The following is a 23071-nucleotide window of genomic DNA, read 5'->3' on the forward strand; positions in this document are numbered from 1 at the left end:
GGAAGCAGGTACGTGGGATGAAGCTCAATATTTCCACATCTTTAAAAGCCCAGCTACTAGAATCACCATCTCCACACACACACACACAAACACACACATCCCAAAATAATTTGCCTAATGCTAATTAGATTTAAAAACTCAGAATACCTGGAGCCTGTGTGTATGTTGAACTTCCTTTTCTTGTCTCCGTATGCAAATTCGAAAACATGCTTCTTTTTGCAATGTCAACAAAAGCAAAGCCTGTCTACTTAGGCCTGAAATATTGGGTAGGCTATGGCTGGGCAGACAGACAGACAGTGAAGCAAAAATCATAGTCCTTTAGTTTCTCAAGTGGTAGGAAATTCAGGTCAATCTTACACAACATTTATTTATTTATTATTTATTTATTTAATTACATTTATATACCGCCCCACAGCCGAAGCTCTCTGGGCGGTTTACAACATTTAAAAATAGTAAACATTAAAAGTATACAATTTAAAAACACACACACACACACACACACATAAAAACAGTATAAAAACAACAGTATCCATTTAAAAACAACAATTGTGGGGTCCATTAAAAACAAACTTAACGTTGTTAAATGCTGTTAAAATGCTGTTAAAAATGCTGTTAAAAACATCAGTTTCCTTGTGAGCAGGAAGAGCTGGAGAGATATGATGATTCAGGAATCAATGTGGTAGTGTAGAGATAAAGCTAGCGAGGCACCTAAATGTTTCCTGTTCAATATAGTATTACCTCCAGCTCATTAAATTAATATATTGCATTGGTGCTCATGAAGTAAGAGTTAAATATTGCTTTAAAAAAAAAAAAATCAAAACTGTGAAGATCAGCATGTTGCAAAGTGATGCACCATCCTCCAACACGATCTTTATTTACAAGAATACCGCTGGGATTTAAAAATAATAAGGGTAATCTGTAGTGGGGAACATCATGCCGGTCTAGAGGGTAGGGAGCAAAGGGGGTGCTTTGCTTTTTCTTGTTTCTTTCAGTGTCACATGAGCTGATTTTTTGGCGTGCTTGTTTAGGGGTTTCCTTGAGCATCACCAGTTTACCTACTGTGAAATGGGTATTTTGTTGTGCTTTAGTACTCAGTTTCATGGTCAAGTTACTTATATCTGAGCCTCATCCATCTGCCTTCCGCGGAATGGGTGTTGGAGCATTAAACTGTGGGTTCAAAAGAATGGTTTTGTGTTTTGCTCCTCAGGTTCCATTCTCTGCCTTGTACTCAGGCACTTGGATGGCTTACTTTCCTTGGAAATTGATGTTTTGTAACTAGCCACACCCACCATGACAACCATTTTGTGAGAGCACCCATGACACAGTCTTAAAATTTGAGATGTGCCTACTGGCTCAAAAATGTTGGAGACCTGTGTAAACAAATGCATTATACAGATTTAACACTCTTTATCCTGACAGCATGGATACTCCAATCTTGATATTCATTTCCCCCCTAATATTCTCTGAATGCCTAGTTTTTTTTACCAAATATTTAGTACTATCTGGACCCGGCGTAACATACGCCGTTGTAGCATATCTTAAAGTTTATTAATTAAATATCATCACGGGGGCGCGGGCTGCTTGGAGGCCTCTGATACAGTGCTGTCTGGCAGACCTGGGGGTCAGGGAGGTCAGGGGGAGGGGGAGCAGGTGTCCCCCTCTCCCTGGGGTTCCTGTCAACCTTGGGCCGCCCGCCCAGCTCGCATGAGATTAGGCTGGGGCCGGGGCTCACAGCAGGCAAGCGGCCTCCCACCCAGTCACCAAGGGCCCCGGCCGTGCCTCGTTCATGCTCCAGACCGTGGCGCTACCCCCTTCATGGGGGGGAGTGAAGAGGCAGAAAGGGGGGTAGGATTACTTTGGAAAGCCCGGAGGAGTCGGGCGAGGGGCTTAGCAACCTGTATCAGCTGTTACACCTTGTTACTGTTGCTTAGCAACCTGTATCACCTGAAGCCTTTATGAAAACATACCTAAGCGTTTTTTATATAGATAGATTTGTATTTGCCATATAATTATATTTGATTTTGTTACTTGATAACTGACAGTATTTGACAGTTGATATGCAATAACACTTAGCATCTGATATCATTTGATAAATAACATAGAATTGTATTTAGCATGAGTGTGCAGTTTGTGAGCATGTATCTGAGGCCTACCCAAACCAAAAGAACGGAGAGGTAAGCATTTAAATTTTGTAGTAAACATTTTACTTTTGAGATGGAAATTATTTTCACTGACATTATACACTCTAAATCTGAATGGTGACATTAAGATTTGGGTGATTTTAAAAAAATATTTTCTAGATGTGAGCTGAAAGGAAGGAATTTTTCATTATTATTTTTGACAGTGACAGAAATTAACCTTCCAGAAAACATTGTCTCCATTTTGAATTGCCATTATTTGCAAAATTTGATTGGCTACATGCTGCTTTGATGTCATCTTGTTCACTATGTGGTTCCTAACTGGCCATTCCAAGAAGCATTATCCTCATTCTCAACTGGCTTCGATCATTTGCCATCAGTAATGTTGCTGCACAGCCAGATCTGATTGGCTATATTAGGGTGACCCTATGAAAAGGAGGACAGGGCTCCTGTATCTTTAACAGTTGCACAGAAAAGGCAATTTCAGCAGGTGTCATTTGTATATATGGAGAACCTGGTGAAGTTCCCTCTTCATCACAACAGTTAAAGCTGCAGGTGCCCTGCCCTCTTTTAAATCTGGTCACTCTAGTATAGCTCCTGCAGCTTTAACTGTGGTGATGAAGAGGGAATTTCACCAGGTTCTCCATATATACAAATGACACCTGCTGAAATTCCCTTTTCAATGCAACTGTTAAAGATACAGGAGCCCTGTCCTCCTTTTCATATGGTCACCCTAGCTATACAATATTGTGAATATATGATGTCATCCAGTTCCTTATGTAATCTCTGACTGGTTGAGGTCACTCATGTAGCTTATACAGGAAGAACAAGAAGTAATTAGAACAAAACATGGCACTGAAGTAACAAATAGAGAAAGCAAAGGCAGTGAACAAGATGGTGCAGGTAGATTAAATGGTCAATCACAATTAACAGGATTTTGGGGTGGAGAGAAATTCTAATCCCTGAAAATCAAAATAGGAGAAGGATTTACATTGCCCAAATATTTGTAGCAATAACGATTCATTAACCCTATGCTTATCTATTTGGAACGCAATTGCACATTCCCCCAGGTAAGTGTGTATGAGATTGCAGCCTGAATTGTGACCTCATTTTTGAGACCAACCCGGCAAATTCAGTTCAACACATAGAACTCTCATTGATGCTCAGTCTAGAATTATAATAACTAGATAGGATTAAGTAACAGAGGCCTTCCTCCAGGTGTCTTTGCCAAATGAAGTTAGATGAGTGGCTACTAAGGAGAGGACTTTTTCAGTCATGGCACTCTGGTTGTGATATTATTATTATTATTATTATTATTATTATTATTATTAGTAGTAGTAGTAGTAGTAGTATCCCACCTTTTGCCCAATGCTGGGCCTCAAAGCGGCCTTACAAAGTTTAAAACATACATGGGGAGGGGAGGGGGAACAAAACCATAAATGTTTAAAATACACAACAAAATTATAAGACATTAACATAGATGGAAGGCCAGATTATTCTCCAAAGGCCTGCTGGAACAAAAAAGCTTTAACCTGCTTCCGAAAGCCCATCAAGGAGGGAGCCAGCCTAGCTTCCCCGGGAAGAGAGTTGCAGAGCACTGGAGCAGCCACCGAGAAGGCCCTCTCCCATGTTCCCACCAAGCGCGCCTGTGAAGATGGTGGGACTGAAAGAAGGGCTTCTCCAGAAGATCTCCAAGCACGGGCAGGCTCATAAGGGAGAATACAGTCTTTCAAATAACCTGGACCCAAGCCATATAGGGCTTTATAGGTCATAACCAGCACTTTGAATTGTGCCCGGAAACAGACTGGAAGCCAGTGGAGCTGTTTTAACAAGGGAGTTGTCTGCTCCCTCTAACCAGCCCCAGTCAACACTCTGGCTGCAGCTCTTTGAAATGCCCAACTCAGGCCGTCTCTACACCTGCGTTTTTCCCCAGGATCGTTCCTGTGCATCTAAATGCCACACAGGGGATCCCGGGAGCAGGCAGGGACAATCCCTCCATTTTCCTGGGATAACCCTTAGGTGTAGAAAGGGGAATGAGTTCTTGAGCTGTGAGCCAGGATGTTTTTCAATTTTCACCCCCAGCGTGAGCCCACTGAGTGGCCTTAGGCAAGCCTCTGCTCTTATATTTATATTTATTTATTTGTTACATTTATATACCGCCCCATATCCGAAGCTCTCTGGATGGTTTACAAAAGTTAAAATAGTAAACATTACATAAAAACAACAGTATCAATTTAAAAACAACAGTTCTGGGGATCCGTTAAAAAACCAACTTAGTGTTGTTAAATGGTGTTAAACGCCTGGGAGAAAAGTCTTGACCTGGTGCCTAAAAGATAACCGTGTTGGCGCCAGGTGAGCCTCATCAGGGAGATCATTCCACAGTCGGGGGGGGGGGGGGGTCACCACTGAAAAGGCCCTGTCCCTCAGCCTTCCCTCTGCAATATGAAGTGGGTTGTTGTTGTTGTTGTTATTATTACTATTATTGCATGCTTTGAATCACATGCATCTTAGCATGAGCATGAAAGAAAACCCAGAATGGGGTTATGCTGATCCGAGGAGGCTGGAGAGAGCCTCAATCATTGAGATCACCTGGTATAGGGAGCAGATTTAGTCTCTAGCCTACTTTACCTTTTGCTTTCTCACATACAACTGAATAGCTACTATCCACCCCTACAGGACACAGGGCCAAATTAAGGTGCCGTTCTCTGCGGCCGTGTTGTGATCAGGGTAAGTTAGACCCTCCACACAGATACTAAATGGGGTGGCCATCTCTGATAAGGTAGGGTGACCATATGAAAAGGAAGACAGGGCTCCTGTATCTTTAAAGATACAGGAGCCCTGTCCTCCTTTTCATATGGTCACCCTAGGGGATCCCAAATGAGGGGCACAATTCCCCCCCCCCAGGAATTCTTGCATTAAACCAGCCTTCTCTCCTCACAACTCACCTGTATAAATGTAAATAAAAGACATGGCGTTCCTGCCCTACATCACAGGGTTGTTCAGCAGCTATTCCTACTACTACACCAGCCCTGTAGCTCCTTAAAGGTACAGCACACTTTTGTGTGCGTGCCGGTAGGGGTTATTACTGGTAGCTGCTGGAATGCCTCCAGAAACATCAACTTTTAAACCCCAACGGAAGAGAGGGCAGAAGCAGAGGAGGCTGCGAGGAAAGGGCCTGCCCCACTCCCAAGCGCGGCTCCCCTTCTCCGCGCTGCATTTGCGCAAACGTGGCCCCCCGCAGCCCGGTCGTGTGTCTTTAAATCCCAGGTAACTTGCGAGCGCCGGGGCGGATCTGGGCGCCTTTCTCCGCCTCCGCCGCCGCCTCCGCCTCCCCAGCCGGTTCCCCGCTCCTGTTCCTGGGACTCCGCCAGGTCCCGGCCTGGCTCCGCGGCCAGATGTTGCAACCGCCCCCCCCCGCCGCCGGCTGGGTCCGAGGGCTCCTCCGTCTCCAGCGCAGACCCGCGCCAGCCGCCAGCCGCCCGGGCCGAGGCACAGGACGGCCGTTGCTCGGGGGATGCGCCGCTGAGGCCCGGCGGAGCGATGGGGCTGCTGCTGCTGCCCGGGGAGCGCGGCGTCCTGCCGGGGCTCTGCTCGGCTCTGCTGCGCCGGCTGCGAGGCGAGAAGTCCTGGGCCAGGAAGCTCGACGAAATCAACCTCTTGCAGCAGAAGAGGTAGGTCCCGGGGCGCCCCGGCGCTGGGCGGGAACCGGAGACAAGGCGCCCCCTGAGCGCGTGCAGAGCGCCTTTCTGTGACTACTAGCCACCACAGCCGCTGGCGGGCTGCGGCTACGGGGACTTCACGGCCTGCCCGTGGCGTGGCGTGGCGGGGTGTGTGTGTTGGTTATCCAGCCGGGCAATTTGTGCGTGGTGTTCTTCGATGCCCTGCGCTTGACTTCACACGACTGCTTTAAAGCGCTTTATAACAGTTTTGAAAAGTGTGTCCTGGGCCTCAGCTGTTGTCAAAACTGTTATTAAGCGCTTTAAAGCAGTAGTGTAGATCCGGGCCGTTTCGGTTCTTGACGATGCTCTGGCGTGGGCTCGTTTCAGAAGAGGCGGCAGGGGCCAGCCATGCACCTGTGCTACACCTGGCCAGGAGGGCTTTGATGCTGGCTGGGGAATGCCAGGAGTTGGAGGGCTGTTTTCTGCCTCAACGTGCCCAGGACTGCGCCCTTCAAAGCCCTTTCCTTAATAGCAGAGCCGATGCCCTGCTGTAACTAGATCAGCTTGAGTTGATCACCTGCCTGAGATGCAGCAGGCAACACTATATATTCTGCGTCTCCTGCCTGCCGGCTGCGCTGGAAAAAAGACACTCATCTCTCTCTCTCATATGGGGGGCTGGGAGAAGCGGGCAACGGATGCCCATACACACATGGGGTGTGCGTTTCTCATTCCTTCTGTCTCTTTATGAGGGCTACAAACCCATTGTGTAAGAACGAACAGTCAGGATCTACGCTACTGCTCTAAAACGGTTTCTAACAGTAGTGACAATTGTTGGGGCCCGGGACACACACACCATAAACTGTTTCCAGACAGTTTTCAAAAGTGTCATATCCAAGGTCTTAGAGCTGGTGTGTGTGAATGAATAATGGAGAGAGTGCCTCTGAGCAGGTGCAGGTGGCGTATGCCTCACCTCCGAGTCACCACCAGTAATAGCGTTTACACATCTGAAGTTAGGGAGAGGCGTGCATCTAGAATAGAGGGCACGCCCCAGGCAAGGTTGACTTGAGCGTTGATGCCTTTGAGAAATGAAGCCCAGCAGCCGGAACATTCTGACCCTCTGCAGTGCACCGTGCTTTGTTGCCTTATAAACACTGATATATAAGTCAGCAGTGGTTCAGGTATTACTGGATTGCGCGACTCAAATTCTAATTGAATGAAATAGCACTGAACATGTCCAGATAGCAACATAACTCACTCCTGGTCTGGCAGCGGTATGAAAAGGCAGAAGTAGGTACCAAAAAGAAAAGAAAAGAAAGCAAGTATCTTTGGGGTGCAGATTCATTGAGAATAAATCCTCCTTGCAGACTGCATAGTTCTCCCTGGTCTTCTTTGTGGTCTTGGACTAGTGAAGACAGGTGAGGACTGGACCACTGGGTATAAAGTTATGGGCGTGCATGGCATGGGGAGGGTGAGTGGGTGAGCTGCTGCGTTTTTGGAATGCACATCCATCCACTTCAAAACTGCCCTAGGGATGCCCATAAATTAGCAAGATAATTGAAACGTCTCAGTTGCTTGGTTTGGTGGTAGCAGATTGTGGTCTGTGGGGTGGGATATTATGATACTGCACATTATGTGGGGCAAGAAAGAGAATTAAGGAGAATCCGGTACAGTGGCTTGTAGTTAAGTAGAATGAGTTCTTGTACTTAAGTAGCTGTAGGAAGTGCAATTTTATGTTGAGCTTATGTTGAGTTTGCTGGAACAAACCATGATATGTTACTTATTTGTTTATTTATTTATTACATTTCTATACCCCCCAATAGCCGGAGCTCTCTGAGCGGTTCACAAAAATTAAAACCATTCAAAGTATAAAACAACAGTATGACACCATAATATAAAATACAATATAAAAGCTCATTATTGTTAGACATTAATAATGTTAGACATTATTAAAGCACACAGTGTGGGATTTTTAAAGGGTTACTGCTGAATTGATAACCAGAAAAAGAAGGTTTGAACATATAAGTCCGATTCTGGCCCACTTGCATTGGCTGCCTATACGTTTCCGAGCCCAATTCAAGGTGCTGGTTTTGACCTATAAAACCTTACACGGCTTGGGACCACCATACCTGATGGAACGCCTCTCCTGACATGAACCTACCTACCCGCTCACTGCGCTCTACATCTAAGGTCCTCCTCCGAGTGCCTACTCTGAGGGAAGCTCGGAGGATGGCAACAAAGGAGAGGGCCTTTTCAGTGGTGGCCCCCCAATTATGGAATGATCTCCCCGACGATGCTCACTTGGCGCCAACATTGTTATCTTTTCAGCGCCAGGTTAAGACCTTTCTCTTCTCCCAGGCATTTAACAACATGGGTTGAGGTTGTTAGTTTTTAACTGACCCCAGAACAGCTGTTTTTATAAGGATACTGTTGTTGTTATTATTCTTATGTTTTTAAATTTTGTATATTTGTTTTTAGTGTTTACTGTTTTTAACTTTTGAAGACCACCCAGAGAGCTTCGCCTATGGGGTGGTATATAAATGCAATAAATAAATAAATAAATAAATTCTAGAAATATTTCGATTCTGGTGGGAGATTTTGGAGTCCACCCCTGCAGATTTAGGGGAGGATTAAACTTATGTGGGTGGGGGAATAGAAAGTATCAGAATCGGCAACAGGTCCGAAATGGATCCCATGCGGTTTCTTACAGTCCTGACTGTGGAATGGCCAAAGGCTGTGGGTTGATGACATTGTCTTTCTATGTCAGTGTGCCAGTCTTCAGCTCAGGCCTATCAAGGCCAGGGGCTAGAGTTGCCAAGTCTCCTGACTCTGAGGTGAGGGGGCAGAGTCTGGGAGTTAAGCTGTAGTGTGTGGAGATCAGGGGGTGGAGCTTGCTGGGACAAGGGTGGAGTCTAGTGGTGTCTGGTTGAATGTGGAGGATGACACCTGGACCTAGTGAGTTAGAGGAAGTTCTTAACTGTGCCTGGTGCCTCAGGATGGAGCCTGACAGCAATAGCGGAACTGGAAGTATAGAGTTAATTGTTTTTAAAAAGGCGCAACAACAACCCTCAAGCCAAGCAGAAATTAACTTCAGATTAAACCCTGACCCTTCTAGCTACCCCTACTAGATGTACTGCCGTTGACTGCTCAATGGAGGTCTCTCTTTCCCTGTCAGTAGCGGTACTTAGGGTAGCTGGGCCTCAGTAGGGTAGGGTAGCCATGTGGCCTACTTTACAGAATACAGTTATCTATTTCAAGATGGGCAATTTGTGGCCCTCAAATGTTTTTGGTCTGCAATTTCCCTCACCTTTGGCTACGCTGGATAGTGTTGATGGGAGCTGTGGACCAAAAAATCTGGAGGGCCACCAGTTACCCACCCCTGCATTTGAAGGGGTGTCCGTTCCAAGTCCATAAGGGGAGAGGAAGGGTCTTCAAGTTCACCTGGACAGGAGAATGAGCAGGCACACTGCTCACATAGTTGTGTCCTTGGTAATGTATTTTTGTTTAAATTATAGTAATTTTTTCTACATTATTTCTACATTTGCATCTATAGATATAAATGAGCATATGCATTTTTTGTGCAAATGTGTACCTGTTTTGTCCTCTTTTTGGCAGTGCGCAAATGGCCACCCTCCTCAGCGCAGGCCTGGTGCAGCAAATGCAGAATGCACTCAAGCACAGACACTTCTGCGCATGTAGAGGGCCTAGGCCTGGTTTTAATGTGTATGTAGGTGTGCAAACTCAAACCCCCAAATCTCCCTACCAGACAACTGGCCAATCAGGGCCAGTCTGCCAGATGATGTGCCTGAAACATCATAGGCACCTTAATAGCCAAAGTCTCCCTGACCTTCATCTTGGGATGCTTCCAGATTGCAGTTCTCTCATGCGCTAGGAGCAAGGAGGAAAAAAAGAGGCAGTGCTGTGAGTACCAGCTAGCCTGTACTCTTCAGCACCTCTCCTTGAACCTGCTAGATTCTGGGCTGCTTCTGGGTGTCAGTCAGGTGCATTGAAATGACATGACTGACACCTGAAGAACCCTCCGTGTGTGTGTGTGTGTGTCTTGAAGAGGTTGTATTGGCACCGCAATCCCCACACTTGACCTCCTTGGGGGTTGTCTCCCTGCCAAGGAGCGAGCGCAGGGTTTTTAGCCATGTATGGGAGGGGGAAAAAGAGCCACTGCCACGCGAGCCTCGTCGCATCCTTCACCGGTTCCCCCTCCTACCTCATGGTGCTTTCCAAGCCGTTCTGCCCACACCGTCGGAGGAGGTGTGGAGGAATCCATTTGGCTCGCTGGCCCGCCCTCTCCATCCTGTCCGGCCAATGGCGACCAATCAGGGGTCGCCATCAGCTGGGCACATCTCTGCTGCAACACAGGAACAAGGAAAAAGACGCTGCACCGCCACTGTCTTGCTCCACAGAAGAAAGTTGGGGGTAAGTTCCCGACTTCTTAAATTCAGCACTTCAGGGGAAAGCCCCGGGATGGCTCTTGTGTCATATAAATGAGCTAGTGCCACTGCAGAGCCACCCCGGGGCTTTCCCCTCCTCAAGAACAGCCCCCCCCCCGGTGGAAGGGCCCTTCCACCAGGGGGGGCTGTTCTTGAGGAGGGGAAAGCCCCGGGGTGGCTCTGCAGTGGCACTAGCTCATTTATATGACAGGGGGGCTGTTCTTGAGGAGGGGAAAGCCCCGGGGTGGCTCTGCAGTGGCACTAGCTCATTTATATGACGCAGGAGCCATCCCTGCCTATTTCACTCTCGTTACAATGAAGTGCTAGAATTTTGTAAGAAACCACGCTTGCCATAAGGTGGAGATGGGGTGGGGGACTCCTGTAGAACGTTCCTCCAGCCTTTTGTGAGGAAGTGTAAACTGACGGAGAACAAGAAACCGGATTAAGAAGAACAGCTTCAATCTAAGGTCCTGGATTATTATTCATCATATTGTTATTGTTCATATTCATATATCCTCATTTGAAGGCAGGATGGGAAAACCTTTTCCCTCCAAGGTCTGTATTCTGCTTCAGTGCTGTGTGCTGAGAATGGGGCTCCCCTTTGGAATATGTTATGAAGAAGAGGCCACACTGAGGTTGTAAAACCAACGACAACTTTCATAAACTTTCATAAACAAGGCTTATAGAGAAAAGGAGACCATGTGTCTTCTTTTACAGAGGACAGATAAATTTATAATCATTATTTCTAAGTTTGCATCTATACATATACGTTCGCATTCTGCAAATCACCGTCCCCTTTTTGACCTCTTCTTAGGTCATACATTTCCCCTTGCATCATTACCCCCTCAGAAGGTCCACGAGCTGCATATTGTGGCCACACCCTTCTGCCATTTTTGCAGCCAATTCTTCTTTGGCATCAGATTACGCAGCCTCCTGCAATTTGGTTCCCTCTAGGTCTGTTGGACTACACTCCCCATCATCCCCAGCAAGCTTGCTGGGGAAAATGGGGGCTTTAGTCCAACATATCTATAGGATGTCAGCTTGCAGGAGGCTACATTATGGGGCAAAGTTCTGCCACTCCTCCACTTACTGAATAGGCTGTTTTTATATTCTTTCTATGCCATCTTCTTGAATGGCAACAAATTTAAGATATGTACACACGTAATACAACCACATGATAGTCGTATTATGTGATGTTTGCCCTGTCCTGGACGGGGTTGCACTCTCCCTAAAGGATTGGGTCCGTAGTTTGGGGGTGCTCTTGGATCCAGAACTGTAATTTGAGGCACAGGTGAACTCAGTGGCAAAGAGCACCTTTTAGCAGCTTAGGTTGATATACCAACTGCGCCCTTATCTGGACAGAGATAGCCTAGCTACAGTTATCCATGCTCTGATAACCTCTTGTTTGGATTACTGCGATGCGTTAAACGTGGGGCTGCCTTTGAAAACGGTCCGGAAGCTTCAGCTGGTACAAAACAGGGCAGCACGGTTACTAACAGGGACTGGCCGGCGAGATCACATTACGCCAGTCCTTCTACAACTTCATCGGCTGCCAGTCCAGGTCCGGGCCCGATTCAAAGTGCTGGTATTGACATTTAAAGCCCTAAACGGTTTGGGGCCAGGTTATTTGAAGGAACGCCTCCTCCCATATGTACCTGCCCGGACCTTAAGATCATCCACAGGGGCCCTTCTCCGTGAGCCCCTGCCAAAGGAAGTGAGGCAGGTGGCTACTAGGAGGAGGGCTTTCTCCGCTGTGGCACCCCGGTTGTGGAACGAGCTCCCCAGAGAGGTCCGCCTGGCGCCTACACTGTACTCTTTTCGTCGCCAACTGAAGACCTTTTTATTCTCTCAGTATTTTAACACTTAATTTTAACTTAAATTTAAATTTTATTGTTCTAACTCTGTATTTTAATCTTATATCAACTTTGCTGCCTAGTTTTGTCCTGGTTGCGCTTTTTATACTGTATTTTGTATTTGTGCTTTTAACCTGTTGGTTGTTTTATTATGGTTTTAATTTTTGTGAACCACCCAGAGAGCTTTGTCTATTGGGCGGTATAAAAATGTAATAAATAAATAAATAAATAAATAAATAAAATAATTACCTACTCCAGTGGTTACCACCCCCAAATTCTTGCTGCCATGTTTTTGTAAGCCATTGGTAAAAGCGTATGGGCAGTGAAGCTGGGGGAAGGCAGACGCATGGGCTGATTCAGGACACTCGGTGTGGGGCGTTGGGCTCCTTCATTGTGGTTCGTCACTCTGCACTTTTTATAAGCGACGAGGTGAAGCACATGAAGTCATCCGAAACAGGGAGCAGAGGAGTGAGAGAGCATGCCGGTTGCTTATTACCAACAAATGCTGCCTAGAACTCTCATGGAAAGGTGGGATATAAATGTTTTAAATAAATGTCAATTTAATAGAAGTCCATCCATTCATTCATTTTATTTCTATACCGCCCCATAGCCGAAGCTGTCTGGCCAGTTCACAAAAATTCACAGACCTATCAAAAGTGGGAGAAAGTTACATGTTTTTAATTACCTCTTCCCTTTTGTAAAATAATAATAATAATAATAATAATAATAATAATAATAATAATAATAAAAAATTTCTTGCCCACCTCTCCATTTTGATCAAGGCGGGGAACAACAATAAAATACATATTATAATCTCTCCAGGAATTGCATCCCCCATGTTCCCAGGCATGCAGCCAAAACGTCTAATGAAGTGTCCGTCTGTCAGTCCGTCCTCTTAAGTATGCATTTGGGTACATCTGGACACAAAATACCTTTCATTAAATAATCATAGGAACATCCTTTAATAATTTATCACGCGTCTACAATTGATGGCGGTGTGTCAAGTTATTCTGATTATGGTTTCAAGAGTGCGAAGGAGTAATTACACTCTTCGGTGAGTGCCAGTTTGAATGGACTAGTGACCAGTTATTGTCTGGGGGACATTGGAAGAGGAGGGGAGAATGAAGCAGCAAGCAATCTGGGCAATCTGTGCACGATCTGAGAGCTGCGCTCCAGCAACTTCTTGGGATTGCCTGGTGCAGTGACTTACGAGGCCCCAGACAGCACTGCTAAAGCACCGACAATTTCTACTTTATCAAAATTGGTCTCCGGGTGTCCCTTGAGGGATAGCGCAGCGTTCCCAACTGAAAACATTTCTTGCTTTGTGATTAGCAGGGTGATATGGTTATAGAACGTGTTTTCATAGGCAGCTACAGCACATTTACTTGCTGCATCATGTGTTGCCATGTGTATGTTTAATAGGGAGTCCCAGCTCCATGAATGACACATGTTGCAGGAATATATCCTTCCTGTGTGTTCATTGTTTTTGCAGGTGCAAGTAAAATGCTTTGCAGGTTCCCATTTAAAAACAAAAACTGCCATGTCAGTTTGGTTCTAAGTGTTAGGTTCCTGAGACGTCGGAGGTGTGACCCACCTATGCTTGGTTGGGGATTAGGTTTTCTCCTTCAACCTGATCCACCCAAGCACTTGGCAGCCAGAGGAATCATCTCCATTCAATACAGGAGAATGGGGGGAAATTCAGGGGGAAATTATACAAAATGCCATGCTATATGTTATTGCCAGTGTGGTGACAATAACGCTTCTGACGTAGCACTAAATTCCCTGTGGAAACATTTCCTAGAATATGTTTGTCTGTTATGTACTTTCCCTCAACTTGAGAAACATGGTGTTCTCCACTGTTCTTCTATTTTCCCTAACCAATAATATGAGATTTCTAGTTGTCTGGGAATCAATCATGTAACTTTTGGATCCTGCTCTTTGATTGGAAGCTTAGAGTGGTTTGTTTGGGGATTTTCCAGTCTTATCCTCACAACTGAGAGACTGTGACTGTCCAAAGGTCACACATTGAGCTTCATCCAGGTCTTCTGGTCCAAGACCATCCCCTCTATCACCTTATCCAACCTGGTGCCTTTCAGATGTTTTGGACTTCAACTCCCATCAGCCTCAGCTAGCATGACTCATTGTCAGGATTCTAGCAGCTGTCATCCGAAATATCTGAATATCCCTTACAGTACTACAGTCAACACCCACGGTACCTGATCCTTCAGCCAGGTTTTAAAGTGAAGATTTGAATAAAGGGATTCCACCTCGTCCCTAATTTCCTCTAAGAGGAGGAGGACCTTGCTGTTTCTGTAGGGATAATGGGGCAAAGGATATAGGCAAAGAGATGATGGGAGTATATTTACATTGGCAGGGTGTTGTCTTCTATTATTGGGCTGTGTGACCTTCTAAATGAGATGTTGGATCTTGTTTGGTAGCTCAGGTAATAACAACTGCCATAATAATACTCCTACTTGGGGATATCGAAGAGTTTCATTAACACCCTGGGAGGTGTGTAAGTATCTGTCATTATATCCACATAATGGTTTAAGGAAATTGAAAGGAGAAATAGCAAGGCCAGGAGCACACACCTCACAAGTCTTGTGACTTGGGTTGTTTTTCTTTCTTTTGTTTAAGTACCGTCAATAAATAGTATTTCTTGATACTGGTCTTTCATTTAGAATTAAGGGAATATAAATTAAATCTCGGATTAGAGTACAGAATTGGTCAAATACGCAAGATACATGGGAAATAACCTGATGGCACCAAAAATAAAGCTAGCAAATAAAGCATAGACACACGTCCGTGGCTGCTACTTGAGGTGCCCTCTGCCCGAAATTGAAGTTTGAAGAGGCAATAGGATCCCCACAACCCAGCTGTCTGTCCCGTGTGTGCTCTGTGCAGGAATATTTGTCTCTATTACGAGATTTAGGATCCCAAGTATTCAGTGTTAACTTAAAAAATGTTAAATGATCAATTGTTTTATTTTTATTTTTTGGTATTAGTGTATTTTGGAGAGTGGTTTGAGAGTACCTTAACTGTTTGCATGTATATCTTTTATGCCCCTTTGTAGGACTTACAAATTACTCTCTCTTTCAGACATTCCTAACAATCAGCTTGCCATAAGTTGTGTGGGTGTCTAATTTAAGCTGTGTCTGAAGCATATGTTTTGATTGAACAATGCAGTGCTTGCAAATATATATATATATACGAACATTTTTGTGGGCCCCTTTTGTACCCCAGGCCCTTTCCCAAAGTATCATGGAGTGGAACAAAGTATTTTATATACGCTAAATAATTAGAAAAGTATCATAAAGTAATCATAAAGTGTTACAGTAAAACCTTGGGCAGAATGCAACACTGCCCTTGTGCAGCCCTGCTGATTCTGGTCGACGTCTGGCCAGCCCTGTTTCTGGCCCACAAACAGGTCCGTTCTGGGGGCAAGCCCCGAAATGACCGAAAACACTCGTTTATGGAAGGGACAGGTCAGCGAAGGACCGTAAGGCCTCTAGCCTGCCCCTTCCAGAAATGAGTGGTTTTGTGTGTTTCGGGGCTTCCACCCAGAAGTGCTACATTGCCACACACCAAGGGGCAGCCGTGAATTCTGCTCCAGATACAAAGCTTTTATTGCTAAGAACTCACAGCTTTGGGTGGTGTGGGGTATTTTTCTACCGCCATAATAAATCTGTCTCTTTGTGAGGTAAATGAAATCCTGTTGTTTGTTATACCCTACTGACACCCAGAGTACTTTAGCCTACTTCCTTAGACCACTTTTCTTTGGGAAGTCCATGGGACATTTGTATATCTTTGGTACATTGCCTGGTTGGGGGTGGGTGGGGGGCATAAAAACACCCCAGTGGCAAAATCAATAGAATCTGGGTTATTTTATTTCCCACATGGGGGATTTTTTCCCCCCAGAAAGAAAATGATAAGCCAGAGACTGAAATTTGGGTACATTATGCAGGTGATAAAAGACAACAATGTCGTGGGAGGTCTGTGTTGTAGGTCTACTTCCAAATTCTGCAATGAAAAATGCATTTGGGGCATCCATTTAGGCCATCCTGTTTTAGCAGGGTTAAGAACATAAGAATTGCCATGCTGGATCAGACCAAGGGTCCATCTAGTCCAGCACTCTGTTCACACAGTGGCCAACAAGCCGTTGGCCAGGGATGAACAAGCAGGACATGGTGCAACAGCACCCTCCCACCCATGTTCCCCAGCAACTGGTGCACACAGGCTTACTGCCTCGAATACTGGAGATAGCACACAACCATCAGGGCTGGTAGCTATTGATAGCCTTTGCCTCCAGGAATTTATCCAACCCCCTTTTAAAGCCATCCAGATTGGAGGCCATCACTACATCTTGTGGTAGTGAGTTCCATAATTTAACTATGTGCTGTGTGAAGAAGTACTTCCTTTTATTTGTTCTGAATATCCCACCGCTCAGCTTCATGGGATAACCCCAAGTTCTAGTATTTTGAAAGAGAGAGCGAAATGTCTCCCTATCCACTATGTCTGAAGCACATGTTTTGATTTAACAATGTAACAGTATGCATTAAAAGGGCATTGGTACCCAGAAGTTGAAAAGATTGCAAGTATTAGGTTTAGGAAATGAGACCAAAACGAGGGGTCATTCATAACACAATAATTTATTTATTTATTTATTTATTTATTTACATTTATATACCGCCCCACAGCCGAAGCTCTCTGGGCAGTTTACAACATTTAAAAATAGTAAACATTAAAAGTATACAATTTAAAAACACACACACACACACACACACACACACATAAAAACAGTATAAAAACAACAGTATCAATTTTAAAAAAAATGGTAGATAAGCAGAAGCATGCTTAGATTGAAGATACATAGATGTATTGGATGCATACATTTTACTTGCAGCACCTGTCTGCTTTATTATGCATACATCATCACATGCACACATACATGCGCTCTCTCTCTCTCTCTCTCTCTCTCTCTCTCTCTCTCTCGCTCTCTCTCTCTCTCTCTCTCTCTCTCTCACACACACACACACACACACACACACACACACACACACACACACACCCTCTCTCTCTCTCTCTCTCTCTCTCTCTGAATTGTATTGTATGGTGGTTTTTAAGTGTTGTTAGCTGCCTTGAATGGTACTTAAGCACAAGGAGAGTTTATAGATTTTTTTAATGCCTAATACAACAGTATAAGGAGTATATCAAAGGTATACAGACACAAAACAACTAAAAGGAAATATTGTATTTGCATACCTTAAAATCCATTTTGTTCCTATTCAGTATAAGAGAATGCTTTGAGAGATTGTCCCCATGGGATGATTCACTACTGAGGTTCCAACTTGTGAACTTTCATACAAACACGTTTTGAAGTGGAAGCATCACGTGAATCATGTGCTGTCTCCTCTTCTCAACTTACAGGCTTCAATTTCCTTCTTTGCTTCTTGTTTCAGAATAACTGTAGTTTGCTGTAATGTCTGAATTGGACAAATTAGAGTTACCACAAACTATTGCTTGCCTCTGTACCAGAATTGGAAACCATGTGACACCTGGACCAGGCCATTGTCCTATGTGCTAATAGCTTTGGCTATTGGACGGTATAGAAATGCAATAAATAAATAAATAAATAATAAATAATAGTGATTTCATTCTCCAAGTGTGGATCACTTTATAATCAAAATGGCACCATCCATGTGCAAGAAGTATCTGTAGACTTGGGGAAAACCCCAGGATTTGTCGAAGCACACACACAAATATTTTAGTGGAAAAAACAAAATGAAGGGAACCCAAAACATTCTAGTGAAACCTGAATATGCTTGGTGGGTATTGGGGGATGGTGGTGGTATGGAATATCTTGGAAGAGGGCATGGCTGATTGCTTACAACTCTGAACAGCAGTCTACACTGCAACATTTTATTGCACGTTCCACTTGTGTTATTGGTCCCACTGATCTTGAAAGGTCTGCTCTGACTGCTTACATGCTTCTGGGCTCAAATCAAAGTGCCTTTTTAACATTTACCTTTAAAGCTCTGAAGGAGTTCCTCTCTACGTTTTTTGATCTGCAGAGGAGACCCCATTTATGGTTCCTACATTTGTAGAAACACAAGGGAGAACAAACAGGTCTTCTTTATGCTGACACTCTCCCTTTGAAGCTTTCTTCCTGTTCTTGGCAAATGTTTGGCTTGTAAATGAATCTATACTCTCCCTTTTTCAAACCTTATAAAAATTCTGCTTAATACTTTGGGGTTTTTTTTTTATATGGCATGTTTTAATTATTGCTTTTAAGTTGTTTAATTTTTGAAGCTGCTCACAAAGGGAGCCCCGTTGTGTGCTGAGCACTGCAGAATAGAACTAATAGAACTACTAAAGTGAAGTAAAGGCGCTTTGCTGCTACAGAGGTGGAGCACCCACTAGCTCCTCCGCCATTGTGAGTTGCATCCCCAGCTCTGTTCGTGTCTGAATCAGGACATAGTAGAGCATCAGAGTTGCACATTGCATCCGCCATGCGCTTATTTTCATGTAATCACCAAACCACTGTTACTTCCTTGGCAGTGCTTCCAGACAGCCTTCCCCACTGTGTGCTGGATGTGTTGGATTACAACCCCCATCATCCCCAGTCAGCATGGCCAATGGTCAGGCACAATGCGACCTGAAGTCAAACATCTGAAGGGCACCAGGTTGTGGGGAGACTACAGGAGCTCAGAAGGGACAAACTGGAAACATGCAGTGCACAAACTCCCCTAGTGGCTCCTTCTACACATTACAACAAGGGTTACAACCTGAAAATGAGGTCATCTGGATCCCTTGTAAAATTCCATGAATGAGGCAGGGCGATTGTATGAAAAAAAGAAGAAGAAGCCTTGTCTGGAAGTTCCCTAACAGAATTATCTTAATTGTGTATTATTTTTCTTGTTCAAAAGCTAAATCTCAGCAAGGTAATGCTGATACGAACTATTATTATCATGGCTCTCATGTGCAATTGACTTAACTGCACAACATAGAATCATAGAATAGCAGAGTTGGAAGGGGCCTACAAGGCCATCGAGTCCAACCCCCTGCTCAATGCAGGAATCCACCCTAAAGCATCCCTGACAGATGGTTGTCTAGCTGCCTCTTGAATGTCTCTAGTGTGGGAGAGCCCACAACCTCCCTAGGGAACTGGTTCCATTGTCGTACTGCTCTAACAGTCAGGAAGCTTTTCCTGATGTCCAGCTGGAATCTGGCTTCCTTTAACTTGAGCCCGTTATTCCGTGTCCTGCATTCTGGGAGGATCGAGAAGAGATCCTGACCCTCCTCTGTGTGACAACCTTTTAAGTATTTGAAGAGTGCTCTCATGTCTCCCCTCAATCTTCTCTTCTCCAGGCTAAACGTGCCCGGTTCTTTCAGTCTCTCTTCATAGGGAAACACATCTTGTGTTTCTCCCCCCCGCCGCCCCGTTTCACTATCTAGTGTTGCTCTCAACAACTTTACCATCTCTGTCCTATTCTTTAAATAGCTCCTCCTCCAAATCTCCTTGATCCCCTGCTTTCACTTTTGATGGCACTGGAAATCAGTCTTTTATGTCAGCTGGAATTCCAGTTTCTCTACCTCCATTCCATTCTCATCAAGCTAGTGACTATTTTTATCCTACAGGTGTGTAGCAGCCGAGCTTAGCCATACTAGATCCCATTGCCTTGTGACTTTCTTGCTTTCTCAGGTATGTTGGCTGGGTCAGGACTCACCCTTCCATTCAGCAAAAATGAAGTAGTTTTGGATGACATTAGAAAGTGGCAAATTGTTACTTTTATTTGATGTATTTATATATTTAATTGCATCTTAGATATTTTTTATTATGTGTGTGTGTGTGGGGGTGACATGTGGGTCTTTTGCTGTGGATGCCATAAAGTATTGGGTTAGCCCTGAACTGGGATGCCTGGGTATTCTGTTGATTCCCACATCATGTGGGAATAGTCACCACCACCCAGTAGACCTCCATCCACACAGCCTTCATGATCCTGACTACCAGGTTGGCTGGTTCATACAAGAAAACTGATATTTTGAGAGTGTGTCATGGGGTGAAATGACAATGGAGTAGCTTCAACTTTTATAACAGTCGATAAATGGCTTGAATTGTGGCCCACACCAGGGGGCAGGAGGAATTCATTTGTGCAAAACCAGTTACATGGTTTCTTTACTGCATGCTGAACTCTGAACTTTGAAGAATGTATTTATCATTATGGGTTTGGACAATAATCTCACTGTGGTAGAGAGCAAAGAAAATGTTAGCAATAAGTTCACTGCCTTGTTTTCCATTAATTTTTTAACTTTTTTTATAAGAAGTTATGTGAATTAGATTCTATAATCAATACATTGTATATGAACTCAGCTTCAGCACAGTGCCTTTACATGGTGGTATGATATTTATTTATGATGATTATATTTATTATATGATACCAGGGTGAGGGTGTTTTCTATCTGTGGAACTACCACAGAGAATGTTCTTTCCCATTGACATGTTGATAATAGCCTCTACTAAAAGCAAGCAACCTTTATGGTGACATCATTTTCTTTGCTTCTTCTTTTTTAACTAAATGGACCAAAAACCCAGAGCCAAAGTAAATGTGATGTTAAGTGTGCAGGTTCTGTACCCCAAGCGATGTCCAGAAGAACTAGCCTTATATTGTGATATTCTGTGTTTCCCTGCCTCTATTCCACAGCGTTATTATTATTGGTGGTGATGGTGAAACCTGGAATATCGAGTCATACAATATTGACACATTCTGCTAGACATCACAGAAAGGAAAGGGAGTACAAGATGTGTTACTTCTGCGGCAGTACACATTTTAGTTTGGCCTTCCTTGGGTCAAAATCCTAATATTACATCCAAATCAGGACCCCTGGCTTATCAGGGGTCATCCTCAGGGGTCCTTCTCCACGAGCCCCTGCCAAAGGAAGTGTGGCAGGTGGCTACCAGGAGGAGGGCCTTCTCTGCTGTGGCACCCCGGCTGTGGAATGAGCTCCCTAAGGAGGTTCGCTTGGCACCTACATTAAATGCTTTTAGACACCAGGTGAAGACCTTTTTATTCTCCCAGCATTTTAACAGTCTATAAATAAATTTTAACTCGGTGTTTTAAATTCGTAATTTTGCATTGTTGCTGTTTTGATCTGGTTGAGCTTTTATATTGTATTTTATATTATGGTTTTATACTGTTGTTTTATACTTTGAATGTTTTTAATTTTTGTGAACCGCCCAGAGAGCTCCGGCTATTGGGCGGTATAGAAATGTAATAAATAAAATAAAATAAAATAAAATCATTCCCAAACAAGCCAGGAATGGGAAACCAATAACAAACTCTTGTTAGGAGAGCAACAAACTAGGAATCTTTATTTGGATGTAACACTAAGCTTTTGCTTCGTGGTTAGTTTCTGTTTAGTTTAGTCACTCTTGGGCAGGACCTACACTACTCCTTTATAATGGTTTATAACAGTTTTGACAACTGTTCGGGCTCAAAGCATTATATCCTGCTTGGTGTAGATCCAGCCCTGGTGTTGGGTGGAGCCAAGCGGGCGCAATTGTACAGCATGTACTAGCATACTACATGTGAATGATAAGCCAGAATTGTCTGTAGTTGTGGCATCATTACATGTGACCATGGCCAATGACTGGCTCAAGGTCACTTAGTCAACTTCATGGGGTTTGAGCTTGGATCTCCTTCATACAAGACCATCACTCAATCCACCACCATGACACACTGATTCCTACCATTCCAGCTTAAACCTTGGGTATGCTTAATTGACGTTCTCAACTGGCCAAATTATATCATATAATCAACATTAATTGTGTTCATACAGTCACTGCTTGTAAAAGCCACCAGGAGCTTGGGGTATCCTATCTTCTAAAGTTGGAGCACACAACCCATGGCACACAGGCTATGTGCAACCCCCCCCCCCAAATGGGATCATGTTTTGTAAGTATTGGGTTTATGAAGTTTATCTTCCTGAAATTAGCATTTGACCAATTTTAAATATGTATTTTGCATTCACTGTTTGCATTTAGTGTTAGAGACAGTAGATTTTTATTCACAAAAATTATATGGGAAGTGTATATTCTAAACATTGGAAGTCATGGACTGTCTTGAGTGTAGATGTAGAAAATATATACATCCCCTAGACAAAAATTTCTTGATTACATTCTTCGTTATCTTTCTGACCAATCTTCCCTTGAGCAAATCTGCATATTGCTGGCTGGCAATAATGTATTTGTTACTGATCTGGTTGCAAAATTCGCCTTAGCTGCAATTAAGTTGAGAGCTAGGCACCAAAACTCCCAACAAGTTTCATAATGGAGAGCCGGAGAGTTTGTTCTGGTATATGTACTGATTTAGTTCCCTACTTGCGAGTTCTTAATGTATGATAATATGATTTTTATCTTTATATTCTATTTGTGTCCATTATTTTCATTTTACTTTATATTATCCATTTTTAACTTACTTAACTTATTTATTTTAGCTTGTCTCTTTACTTGTTTTTATTATGTCGAATTGTGATGGCTTATCGCTTTTAGCAATAAAGATTTCATTCATTCATTCCTAATTTGATTTAATTTTTAAAATAATATTTTATTGAATTCACCGCCATTATTATTTCAATTACTTGTGCGGTGTTTTTGAGAGTCATATAAAAGTGACCTCAAGTTTTAAAATATATATAAAAAAATACAATGGACCTCTGTGCCTTTAGCTTGACTTCCTCTGCACAGTGTGAAAGATCCCCGTGCTTCTTCCATTTGTTATGCTCAAATCAGCTGGGAAGAAAGACTCTGCAGACGTCTAATAGGTGGTGTTGAGTATTATTCACCGACTAAACATCTGAGACATTTATAGATCCATTGCTCAACATTTCAACTGTAATTTATCATCTTAAAATTCTTTGGATTACATTTCTTTAATACACAGTTTGCACATTCCTGATGTAAAAACAACAACTAAATGCCA

At 43.8% G+C, this 23071-nt stretch overlaps 1 protein-coding gene across 1 annotated transcript in view; it reads left to right on the forward strand.

Moving 5' to 3' along the window:
- Positions 1-5678: 5678 nt before the first annotated feature.
- The window catches only part of LOC134400592 (transient receptor potential cation channel subfamily V member 6-like), a 101296-nt gene continuing 83903 nt past the window's right edge, over positions 5679-23071 (forward strand). Inside the window, exon 1 of the mRNA XM_063129016.1 lies at positions 5679-5809. Within this exon, the coding sequence (XP_062985086.1) occupies positions 5679-5809 (131 nt within the window). The remainder of the gene's footprint in view (positions 5810-23071) is intronic.

The sequence above is a fragment of the Elgaria multicarinata genome, chromosome 6 (assembly GCF_023053635.1).
Source record: "Elgaria multicarinata webbii isolate HBS135686 ecotype San Diego chromosome 6, rElgMul1.1.pri, whole genome shotgun sequence".
Taxonomy (NCBI): Eukaryota; Metazoa; Chordata; class Lepidosauria; order Squamata; family Anguidae; genus Elgaria; species Elgaria multicarinata.